Consider the following 12,891-nt stretch of genomic DNA (forward strand, 5'->3'; position numbering starts at 1 on the left):
CATTCCACCAAGTGAGTTTGTGCCTCTTTGGGATGGCACAATAAAGCGATGTTCACTTGCAAAACGCAAACTTCTAGAGGGCACATACTGTAAGTCTGAAGTAATGAATTTAGGTAAAGGGGTGCAGAGCCATTGGTGGTTTTGTAGGCAAACATTAATGCCTTGAATCTTATGTGAAAATATAATAATAATAATAATAATAATATATATATATATATATATATATATATATATATATATATATATATCAATAATACATAAAACAAATATATATATATATATATATATATATAAAAAACAATAATACATAAAAATATATATATATATATATATATATATATAATCATTATATAAATATATAATAATACATAATAAATAATATACACTGAACAAAATTATAAATGCAACACTTTTGCCCCATTTTTCATGAGCTGAACTCAAAGATCTAAGACCTTTTTCTATGTACACAAAAGGCCTATTTCTCTCAAATATTGTTCACAAATCTGTCTAAATCTGTGTTAGTGAGCACTTCTCCTTTGCAGAGATAATCCATCCACCTCACAGGTGTGGCATATAAAGATGCTGATTAGACAGCATGATTATTGCACAGGTGTGCCTTAGGCTGACCACAATAAAAGGCCACTCTAAAATGTGCAGTTTTATCACACAGCACAATGCCACAGATGTCGCAAGTTTTGAGGGAGCGTGCAATTGGCATACTGACTGCAGTTGCCCGTGAATTGAATGTTCATTTGTCTACCATAAGCTGTCTCCAAAGGCGTTTCAGAGAATTTGGCAGTACATCCAACCGGCCTCACATCCGCAGACCACGTGTAACCACACCAGCCCAGGACCTCCACATCCAGCATCTTCACCTCCAAGATCGTCTGAGACCAGCCACCCGGACAGCTGCTGCAACAATCAGTTTGCATAACCAAAGAATTTCTGCACAAACTGTCAGAAACTGTCTCAGGGAAGCTCATCTGCATGCTCGTCGTCCTCATCGGGGTCTCGACCTGACTGCAGTTTGTCGTCGTAACCGACTTGAGTGGGAAAATGCTCATATTCAATGGCATCTGGCACTTTGGAGAGGTGTTCTCTTCACGGATGAATCCCGGTTTTCACTGTACAGGGCAGATGGCAGACAACGTCTATGGCGTCATGTGGGTGAGCGGTTTGCTGATGTCAACGTTGTGGATCGAGTGGCCCATGGTGGCAGTGGGGTTATGGTATGGGCAGGCGTATGTTATGGACAACGAACACAGGTGCATTTTATTGATGGTATTTTGAATGCACAGAGATACCGTGACGAGATCCTGAGGCCCATTGTTGTGCCATTCATCCACGACAATCACCTCATGTTGCAGCATGATAATGCATGGCTCCATGTTGCAAGGATCTGTACACAATTCCTGGAAGCTGAAAACATCCCAGTTCTTGCATGGCCAGCATACTCACCGGACATGTCACCCATTGAGCATGTTTGGGATGCTCTGGATCGGCGTATACGACAGCGTGTTCCAGTTCCTGCCAATATCCAGCTACTTCGCACAGCCATTGAAGAGGAGTGGACCAACATTCCACAGGTCACAATCAACAACCTTATCAAATCTATGCGAAGGAGATGTGTTGCACTGCGTGAAGCAAATGGTGGTCACACCAGATACTGACTGGTTTTCAGATCCCCTGGACCCCCCCAATACAGTAAAACTGCACATTTTAGAGTGGCCTTTTATTGTGGCCAGCCTAAGGCACACCTGTGCAATAAGCATGCTGTCTAATCAGCATCTTGATATGCCACACCTGTGAGGTGGATGGAGTATCTCGGCAAAGGAGAAGTGCTCACTAACACAGATTTAGACAGATTTGTGAACAATATTTGAGAGAAATAGGCCTTAGATATTTGAGTTCAGCTCATGAAAAATGAGGGCAAAAACAAAAGTGTTGCATTTATAATTTTGTTCAGTGTAAATATCTGGAGAAAGAACGGCACTCTTTGTGTGATATAAATTAACTATAGGCACTTTTTGCCATCTACAATTTAGAATGCCTTTAATTTTGAGTTTTATTAGACTAAATCACGTGCAGCACTCTCTGGGTGTGTTTTTGTGATATACTTGATAATATCAGATCGCACATCATTACACCAACACTCACCATATTATCGCAGATGATATACTGTATATCGCACACTACAGCCTTGATTTGAGTGGGAAATGAAATCATCCGCTGTTGTGCACGCACTTGTTTTCACATGAGCAAAGGTGTTTTTAAGAGTCTAACTTGCAAGCTCCAGCCCACTGATTCATCAAACCTGCTTTCTTGCAGTCTGTGTTCTTCCAATTTTATTTTGTAGTAAGTAACGAATATGCGTCGGGGAAATGTATAGGAGTAAAAGTATACATTTTAATTAGGAAATGTAGTGGAGTGAAAATGAAAGTTGACAGAAATATAAAAACTCAAATAAAGTACAGATACTCCCAAAAATACTTAAGTGCTGTAATGAAGTATTATTACTTCATTAGAATGAGAATGAGCTTTATTGTCAGGTATGTTTACACGTACAAGAAATTTGTTATAGTGACAGAAGCTCCACAGTGCAACAGAATGACAGCGACAGGACAGGACACAGATAATAAAAAGAATAATATACAAATATACAAAATATACATTGTACAAAATTGCAAAAACGCAATATATAATATAGACAATTATGTATGTACAGGTACGATATGTGCAAATTTGAAATGTAAATAAGTATGTGTGTTAAGTAATGTATAATAGTGTTGTTTGTTCCATGTTTATCGTCAAGTGTTCATGAGATGGATTGCCTGAGGGAAGAAACTGTTCCTGTGCCTGGTCGTTCTGGTGCTCAGAGCTCTGTAGCGTCGACCAGACGGCAACAGTTCAAAGAAGAAGTGTGCTGGATGTCAGGGGTCCAGAGTGATTTTGTCAGCCCTTTTGCTCACTCTGGATAAGTGCAGTTCTTGGAGAGTGGGGAGGGTTGTACCAATGATTCACTCAGCAGTCCGGACTACCCTCTGTAGTCTTCTAAGGTCAGATTTGGTAGCTGAGCTGAACCAGACAGTCATTGAAGTGCAGAGGACGGATTCAATGATGGCAGAGTAGAATTGTTTCAGCAGCTCATGTGGCAGGTTAAACTTCCTCAACTGGCGAAGGAAGTACAACTTCTGCTGGGCCTTTTTCACAATGGACTCAATGTGATTGTCCCACTTCAGGTCCTAAGAAATTGTGGTGCCCAGGGATCTGAATGACTCCACTGCAGTCGCAGTGCTGTTCATGATGGTGAGTGGGGGGAGTGCAGGGGGAGGGGGCTCCGGATTGTTAAGACTGCACCAGACAGCCAGCTGCTCAACCTCCTGTTTGTAAGAAGACTCATCACCGTCCTGAATGAGGCCGATGACTGTGGTGTCATCTGTAAACTTCAGGAGCTTGACATAAGGGTCTTTAGATGTGCAATCGTTCGTGTAGAGGGAGAAGAGCAGTGGGGAGAGGACACAACCCTGGGGGCAACATTGCTGATCGTACAGGTGCTGGATGAGAATTTTCCAAGCATGAGAATTTTCCAAGCTTTACTAGCTGCTGCCTGTCTGTCAAGAAGCTGGTGATCCACTGACAGACAGAGGTGGGGACGGATAGCTGAGTTAATTTGGGCTGGATGAGTGATGGGATGATGGTGTTAAAAGCGGAGCTGAAGTCTACAAACAGGATCCTCACATAAGTCCCTGCTCTGTCTAGATGTTGCAGGATGTAGTGCAGTCCCATGTTGACTGCATCATCCACAGACCTGTTTGTTCTGTAGGCAAATTGCAGGGGGTCCAGTAAGGGTCCAGTGATGTCCTTCATATAAGCCAAAACCAGTCTTTCAAATGATTTCATGGCCACAGACATTAGAACCACAGGTCTGTAATCATTAAGTCCAGTAATTTTTGGTTTCTTTGGGACGGGGATGATGGTGGACCTTTCCACACTGCAGCAGTATCACTGGAAGATAATTGGTTCCTTAGCTTTCCAGATTAATTCCTCTTTGCCACTCTGATCTCCTTTTCCAGTGTGTATTTGGCCTGTTTATACAACAATCTGTGTATTATATTACAATACACCACTGGAATTTATTTCTGTATTTTACCCTGACATTACTGCTAATGTTTCATTCATGTTATGTGCAGTGGCAACACATGCTGAAACTACTGATTACTAGACTGATTGCTTGAATAATCATAGATTAGCCATAAACTATTTGTCGCCTTGGAATTATAAGGTTCTATCTGCATTCTGAGTGGTTTTGAGATATTGAGCTTCAAATATTTTGCATTCCATATAGCAAAAATGATATGGGGAACAAGTCTCTTCCTACATAAAAATGACAGAGACCCTAAATATATTCTAAATGTCCAATATCAAAATCCTCTCAAATTTTTAAATGGGGATTTTTGGAACAGGTCAAACGCAGATAGAACCTTCTAATTCTAAGTCATTTTCCGCTTGGAATTATAAGGTTCTATCTTGCAAAACAACAGTTTTCAAGAAATACAAATAGTTTTTTTAATAATTTGTTTTAAAACATAAAACTAGTGCTGTAACAATGCGTCAACATGTATGAGAAAGGTCAATTTAATGCTTTCTTTATCACATTTATTCCATATTTTAGGACAAATAATTTTTTCTTAGTTAAGATTGGCACAAGGGGCAATACTAAATATTTTGTTCAGTGCTAATGTTAATTTTAGATAGGATTATAGTGGGTAATTAAACACATTATTGAGGGAACAGTTAAGGCAGCTAACGTTACTCTAATCCATCTGACCAGGACTTTATTCCACAAAAAGCGGGACAGGGAAAATGGCATTCTCTTTAAATCAGTATGGCCGAGATAACATGCTGACGTTTATTGTTGTAATTAAGACCCCATCATTTAAATTGTTAACTGTTTGATATTTAAGGCTTAATGTTGTAAAATTAAGACATTTTAAGACTTTAAACTGCATGAATATTTCGCCAATCATTACATATTCGGGTCTTTAGCGACCCAGACTTATATCCAGCACGGATGGATCTCTAATTGCTGCAATAGCAAACTCTCCTGATATTTTAAGAACATAAAATAAAATATAAAAAGAATAAAAAAAGCATACTTTCTTACCTTTTGAAACTTAGAAGGGTTTGATTTGAGCAGATGATTTTACCATCACTGCCATCATTAGAGCGCATTTCCCTCTATACATTCAGCATCTGGCTCATATTCACGATCTCAGTATATTCTCAAAACTATCGTTTTCAGCCTCTTCAAAAACAACATTTTGATCGCTATTCACCACATCCACACATCAAACGACAGTGACACTTACATTTCATTATGTGCAGTAGTTGCTCTGCAGTAAAGCCATTCAAGCCAGTTCAATTTTTGCAGATGGTTATTTGTTTTATGCATGCACTAATTATGAGTGAAAAATCACGTCATTATTATGTTTTAAACAGTGCCACTTTGTGGAATAAAGGTGATTTGCACTTATTGATTATGCAGACATGTAATTATTGTTGTTTAATGTTTAATCTTCCCTGGTGTTAAGGAGCAGCCCGGCAACATGACAAAGAACGTTGATCCTGATTGGTCCACTTGCTTGCATTCGAAGTGCTGATTGGCGGATTCACGGATAGAACCTTATAGAACCAAGTTATAGTTCGACTTTGTAGATAGAATGTCTCGGTTACGTATGTGACCCTCGTTCCCTGAAGGAGGGAACAGAGACGTCACATTGGGTGACCGACGACTTGGGATCTCGCGTAGAGAGACCAATCCACTTCAAGTGTAATTAAACGAGCCAATGCACATTGGCATGCGATTATTGCATCCAGCTGCCGCTGATCACAGCGTGAGTATAAGTAGGCAGCAGGTGCAGCGGATATTCAGGTTTTCGCTGAGGAGCCGAGCTGGTGACCCGGCCGCTCAGTGGTGGTACAGCAGCCGTGGCAACGGGACGTGACGTCTCCATTCCCTCCTTCAGGGAACGAGGGTTACATACGTAACTGAGACGTTACCTTTCAGTTGGTCACTTCGAGTCAAGTCGGGTGACCGACAAATTGGGATCCCTACCAAAGGGCCACGGATACTGCCCCTTCCAGTGTCTTGTGGAAGCCTCCTGCGCCCCTACTTTTTGACGTAGGTTAGGGTTCACCACAAGAAGACCAGCTACTGTTGCTATGGCACTACCCACTCAGTAAGACTGGATAACACTGGGAAAACGTACCCGTTCCACTCAGAACAGGAACGCTGCGGAAGCCCAACCTTCCCGAAGGAGGTTCAGAAGCACTTACACATATAACAACCGTTTAGGTGAATATGGAAGATTAGAGGTGACTGTAGCCTCTTGGGTAATGTCAGGAAGTCTGCCGGGGAAACACGGGCTCTGAGGCTATACCGTGGACTTACACATATGGGATCCAATTAGGTCTCTACATATGGAACCCAGCCCTCTACCGGTTCTCACGGATTCACGGATTCTGCCACATCTGGCTACCGAGGGGACGGAGGAGCTCGACAGGGCCTACCAACGGACTCTCTGGAGCAGTTTTAGCAAGCCGACCCGAAACCGTGGCCTCTCAGTGCTTCTACCCGTTTGAGGTGAGAACAGAGGAGGAACACAGTTCCACATGGAGGCCATAGACTCTAGCGAACATGTTAGGGGTCGCCCAGCCCGCAGCTCTACAAATGTCTGCCAGCAAGGTGCCACGAGCCAGCGCCCAGGAGGATGCAACACCTCTAGTAGAGTGAGCTCTCAACCTGAACGGGCAGGGCACACCCTGTGCCTGATAAGCCAGGGTGATGGCGTCCACTATCCAGTGGGCCATCCTCTGCTTAGAGACGGCATTCCCCTTCTGCCGGCCTCCGTGACAAACAAAGAGCTGGTCTGAGGTCCTGAAGCTTTGTGTCCTGGCAACGTAGCATCTCAATGCCCGGACGGGACAAAGCAAAGCTAGGGCTGGGTCTGCCTCCTCCGAGGGCAGCGCTTGCAGGCTCACTACCTGGTCCCTGAAGGGAGTAGTGGGAACCTTGGGAACATAGCCAGGCCGGGGCCTCAGGGTTACCTGGGTCGTCCGCTGACCCAAACTCTAGGCACGAATCATCGACCGAAAATGCGTGCAGGTCCCCTACCCTCTTGATTTATTGAAAGAAATTTCAGCTCGACTGTCTGCAAAGGCTCGAATGGGCCCTGCTGTAGTGCTCTGAGCACTAGAGACAGGTCCCAAGAGGGTATAGAGGGGGGCCGTGGGGGATTTAACCTTCTCACCCCCCTAAGGAACCTGATGACCAAGTCATGCTTCCCCACCGACTTCCCTTCCATGGGGTCGTGGTTGGCAGCAATTGCAGCCATATAGACTTTAAGGGTGGAGGGAGACAGCCTTCGCTCCAACCCTTGCTGCAAGAAGGAAAGCACGACTCTGATCGGGTACTTCCGGGGGTCTTCTTGGTGAGAAGAACACCATTCGACGAACAGGTTCCACTTCAAGGCGTAAGCATGTCTTGTAGACGGCGCTCTCGCCGAAGTGATGGTGTCAACTACCTCCTGGGGTAGGTCACCTAGAACCTCCGTGTCCCGTCCAGGGACCAGACATGAAGTTTCCAGAGGTCTGGACGCGGGTGCCATAAGGTGCCCCGTCTCTGAGTCAGTAGATCCTTCCTCAGAGGAATCTGCCAAGGAGGGGCTGTCACGAGGAGCATCAGTTCTGGGAACCAAGTCTGAGTGGGCCAGTATTCTCCTGCCCGGAGAAACGAGAGATCTGACCACAGGGTGAAGGTTTGGCGGCAGGCCGGTGTGACACGCCCACCTCGGGACTCGGCCATGGAGCCATTGTTGAAGCGGTCACATATGAAGCAGCCCCAGCGGTGTGATTGCCGCTGCAGCTGCCATATGCCCCAGGAGCCTCTGAAATGGTTTCAGTGGGACCGCCGTCCTGTTCTTGAACGTATTCAAGCAGTTCAACACTGACTGAGCACGTTCCTGTGTGAGGCGTGCTGTCTGGTTGACCGAATCCAACTCCATACCGAGAAAAGAGATCCTCTGCGTCGGGGAGAGTTTGCTTTTTTCCCAGTTGACCCGAAGGCCCAACTGGCTGAGGTGCCAGAGCACCAAGTCCCTGTGTTCGCACAACTGGTCCTGAGACTGAGCCAGTATGAGCCAGTCGTCAAGGTAGTTGAGAATGCAAACGCCCTGCTCTATCAGGGGAACAAAGGCTGCCTCCGTAACTTTCGTGAAGACATGGGGCGACAGGGACAGCCCGAAGGGCAGGACCTTGTACTGATATGCCTGTCCCTCGAACGCAAACCGCAGGAATGGCCTGTGGCGCAGAAGGATCGACACATGGAAGTATGCGTCCTTTAGGTTGATCGCTGCAAACCAATCTCTGGGTCGGACGCACCCGAAGATGCGTTTCTGCATGAGCATCTTGAACAGAAGTTTGTGAAGGGCCCTGTTCAAGACGCGCAGATCCAAGATTGGTCTCAACCCACCACCTTTCTTGGGTGCAATGAAGTAAGGGCTGTAAAACCCCGTCCTGATATCGGCTGGAGGGACCGGCTCTATCGCATCCTTCGCCAGTAGGACTGCGATCTCTGCACGCAAGACAGGAGCATCTGCTGCCTTCACTGAAGTGAAGTGGACGCCCCTGAACTTGGGAGGAGGCCGGGGCGAACTGATTCGCATAGCTGAGTCTGATGGTCTGACGGAGCCAACGAGACGGACTGGGAAGCGCTAGCCAGGCTCCCAGAAATCGCACAAGTGGCACCGACAGAGCCACCGACGTACCCGCGGTGGGGCAGCGAGGGGAACGCAGGGACCCGGCTCGGGCGTCTCGTTACCGGTCCAAAGCGGGGTCAGTGTGTGTGCAACACCAACCTGCGTTCTGGCAGAGGGTGCGTGAGTAGTATGATTGGTCACACTCTCGAACCACCCACAGCTGCTCACTGGCGAGAGAGGGAGATGAGTGTGGTACGGTGTTGGTCCGTCCATAACTCTCCATGCCCTTTTGGGACCCAGAGACAGAGACAAATGCCTCTTGTCGAGGTTTGTCTTATTTTTTATTTTTTGAAACAAAAGATTTCTCCACCCGGCCCTCCTCCGGGGGAGGGAGAGGTGCATCCACCATCTCCCGAAGCAATTCTCTCTGGGTCGCCCGTCCCGGGCCTCTTGCTCTTCAGAGCATCACCAGGTTTGACGGGGTCCAGGGCGGCCTGCCTACGCCCAGCTCCACGGCGCCGCTTCTGGAGGCTGCTGTGGATACAGTGCGGGAGCGGACGCTGATGCAGGGGTCCACCCTCGGCTACGAGCAGGCTGGGGCGCTGCAGCCGGCAGACGGGTGAAGGCAGCAGCTGCCCGCCGGGGCAGGACATTTTGGATCGCCTCAGTCTGCTCCTGTGCAGCCGAGAACTGCTGGGCCACGTTCTTGACTGCGTCGCCGAAGAGGCCAGTCTGGGACACAGGTACCTTGAGGAACCGAACTTTGTCGGCGTCCCTATGTCAACCAGACACAGCCAGAGGTGGCGCTCCTGGACCACAAGTGTGGACATCGCATGACCCAGAGACCGCGCAGTGACCTTCATCGCTCGTAGCGCGAGGTCAGTAGCGGTACAAAACTCTTTCAGAACTTCCGGATCGTGACCACCCTCATGCATGTCCCTCAGTGCTTTTAGCCTGAAGAACCTGCAGTAACGACGTAGCGTAAGGTGGAGGCAGCTTCTCCACAGGCCACATAAGCATCGCCAGACAGACCCGACGAATACCTACAGGCCCAGAAGAGGAGGCACGGTTTGCCCTGCTGGGTGGAAGCGGTATTAGGACACAACTGCATCGCAACCGACCGCTCCACCGGGGGGACCCCCATATACTCTAGCTGCACCCCCATCGAGGGTGGTGAGGGAGGAGGATCTAACAGGTCGGTTTCTGGCAGTAAAAGTTGCCATCCACGACCTGGTAAGCTCCCCATGCACCTCCGGGAAGAGAGGCACCGGGGCAGGGTGCTGAGAACCAGCACAAGCTACCTCGAGAACCAGTCGTCCAACCTCGAGGGCTCAGGACATGGTGGAGGTCTCCACTCGAGCCCTACCCTCTCAGCGGCCCGGGAAAGCATAGCCGTCATTTCCGGGTCTGATTCAGGAATTGCCACTGCCGGAGCAGCTGCGCAACCGAATCTTATTCCCCAGGAAGCTCCGGCTCACCCTCTGATGTAGCGATCGACATCCGGTCGTCGGAAGGAGCGCCAAGGATACTGCTGGTACGCTCCGCCAGCATGTTCCATTGGCAGCTCACTGGTTTCGGAGCTCAAGAGGAGCGATGGTCCCTCGAGGGTTGGTTCCCTGGAGGGTTTGCCACCACTGTAATCCTCAGACCACCCGTGCCACCGCCTGAAGTAGTCCTCGCCTGTTTGCAGCCAGAACGAGAGCTAGATCGAGGCAGAGGCAACAGGGCTCTGCCCTTTGTCGAGGTAACGGAGCCTGGCCCGCAACTCCGAGATGATCACCTTCCCAATGAGAAGATGACTCATCCACGAACGCCACCTCAGCGTGCTTACTGCCCAGGCACGTGAGGCAGCGATGGTGACCATCACCTGGCGCCAGGTAACGACCGCATCCAGAAACGCACGGGTGACACGTTGTCTGTAGCAAGACCCAACTCGTCTTTACAAAGACGTAACGTCAAGTTTGCCAGATGCAACGTTGTCTTTAAAAAGACACACCCGTGAATGCTCTTTTAGGAAAAGTTTTTAGCGTGCTGAAGCACACAGGGGAGATGGTCGCCTGCAACACAAACAGGGGGTAGTGCAACCTGATGTGTGCAATCCACTCGACACGGGAAGAACCAACGCCGCTGTAGCGCCGTACCGCCAGCACGAGAGTCTTCCAAAGAGCGTGCTCAACTCGTTGAATTCACTCGTCAGCAGAAGTCAGGAGCAGAACGATGTTACCACTCGGCCCGGTTTAAAAGCTGAATATGCGCTGCACCTGCTGCCTACTTATACTCACGCTGTGATCAGCGGCAGCTGGATGCAATAATCGCATGCCAATGTGCATTGGCTCGTTTAGTTACACTCGAAGTGGATTGGTCTCTCTAAGCGAGATCCCAATTTGTCGGTCACCCGACGTGACTCGGAGTGACCGACTGAAAGGGAACCTTTTTGTTTTCTAAATAAAAAGTCCTAAAATGTACAAAGCTTTCTGTCTCCTCTACACCGTTATGTCCAACAAAAGGCCAACTATATATCAGGGCACTCAATCCACTAAAATTTTGAATTAATTGCATGATGTGCCAGTGAATTTTAATTAAAATTGTAATTTGTTTCTTCTTCATATTCTTCCTCTTCTTCTTCTTCTTCTTCTAATTCTTTTACAAAGTACTACTGCTGCTCAGATGAAAAGGTGTAACTATTCAAAAAATCCAGCCCTCAGAGGATTGATGATTTTGCCTTCCATTGACCATTGTCACTTCATTTTGTTCTCAGCGAATTACACAATATGTATAAATAAAGATTTTCAACATGAATATTTCATTCAAGATATAATGTGTGATTTAAGTGATCCCTTAATATACGATATATGCATACACATTTCCGCAAAGGGCCAATGTTTCCGGTCCAGGGTTGTGCTGTAGAACTCGCTAATATGCTTTAATTTCAAGTGGTATTTCAGGCAAGAATAGCTTAGTTGGCTTATTGCAGATAGTGTTATGACTTTGTCCATTCCATCAGCATTCCATCCAATGTGTGTGTGTGCATGTATATATGTATCATGTATAGGGTAGCTGCTTCTTTAATATAACCTACATTACCTGGGTCATATGGTGCCCATCTTTACCAGTCCAAAGCACCTTCATATTTTGTATACTATGAAAACTCTTTTAATAAACATTGACTTTGTTTTTACTCACTACAGGATGAAGAAAAACACTGAGAAACTGAAAAAATGGTGAGTGAAGGGTGGACACAAACTTAAGTTCATGTACAGTAAGAGTTTATTAGAGCAGTGATTCCCAACCACATTTCTGGTGTACCCCCAACACTGCACATGTCTCGTTTGTCTGACACATCCATTTCAGTTGTTAGAGACTCTACTGAGTGGAATAATGTTTGTTAGGAGTGTAAGGTGACTTGCTAAATGTGTGATATTGGACGTACTCCAAGAATGTGAACCATTGCATCAGAGATCCATTCAAGCCACAGAAGCTGATGGTACAGTACATGCAAAGATCAATCAGGATACACGAAAGGATAAAACTGGAACCACTATGGAAACAACAAACAGTGAATGGTCAGAAATGCAGTGGAAACATAGAAAGCCTTTAGGAACAGTATAGAACCTAAGGAATGAATGAATAAATAAATAAATCAGTTAGTCAATGAGCCAGAGAAAATCAAAAGAATAGAACTCCAAAGTTACAATGCACAGCATAAATGAGTACACCCTATAGTAGAAATTTCCCTGTGCGCCTGACTTAAGATACCTGCTGCGGTCCCGTCTACTGGCGATATATTCCCAAAGTGTTTACTGGTGATGCATACAAATTTATACTCTAGCACGTCTACTGGCACGTCGTTTGCAGAGTCGGATTACGTTTTGCCACTTTTGAACATTATCACTCATGATACTCAAGATACTTAGTGTTCAACTAACCTGCTATGCAACAGTAAAAGACAGACTCTAGACAGTGCCTTTGAATACAATTTAATCACGAACGGGAGGACCTCATACCAATCACAGAGAATTGGACACACACAAATTGACTTATTTTCAATATCAAAAGTGATTGTGGACTGGATATTTTTGTACCTTTTATCACAGTCTTGGACATGTGAAAGATTAGTAACAACATTGGCTTTGAT

General features: G+C 46.4%; 1 protein-coding gene across 1 annotated transcript in view; it reads left to right on the top strand.

Moving 5' to 3' along the window:
* si:dkey-11f4.7 (piezo-type mechanosensitive ion channel component 2) overlaps positions 1-12,891 on the top strand; it is a 718,195-nt gene that overhangs the window by 185,181 nt on the left and 520,123 nt on the right. The window contains 1 exon segment of the mRNA XM_058786444.1: positions 11,945-11,977. Coding sequence (XP_058642427.1) covers positions 11,945-11,977 — 33 coding nt within the window.

The sequence above is a fragment of the Onychostoma macrolepis genome, chromosome 09, assembly GCF_012432095.1.
Source record: "Onychostoma macrolepis isolate SWU-2019 chromosome 09, ASM1243209v1, whole genome shotgun sequence".
Taxonomy (NCBI): domain Eukaryota; kingdom Metazoa; phylum Chordata; class Actinopteri; order Cypriniformes; family Cyprinidae; genus Onychostoma; species Onychostoma macrolepis.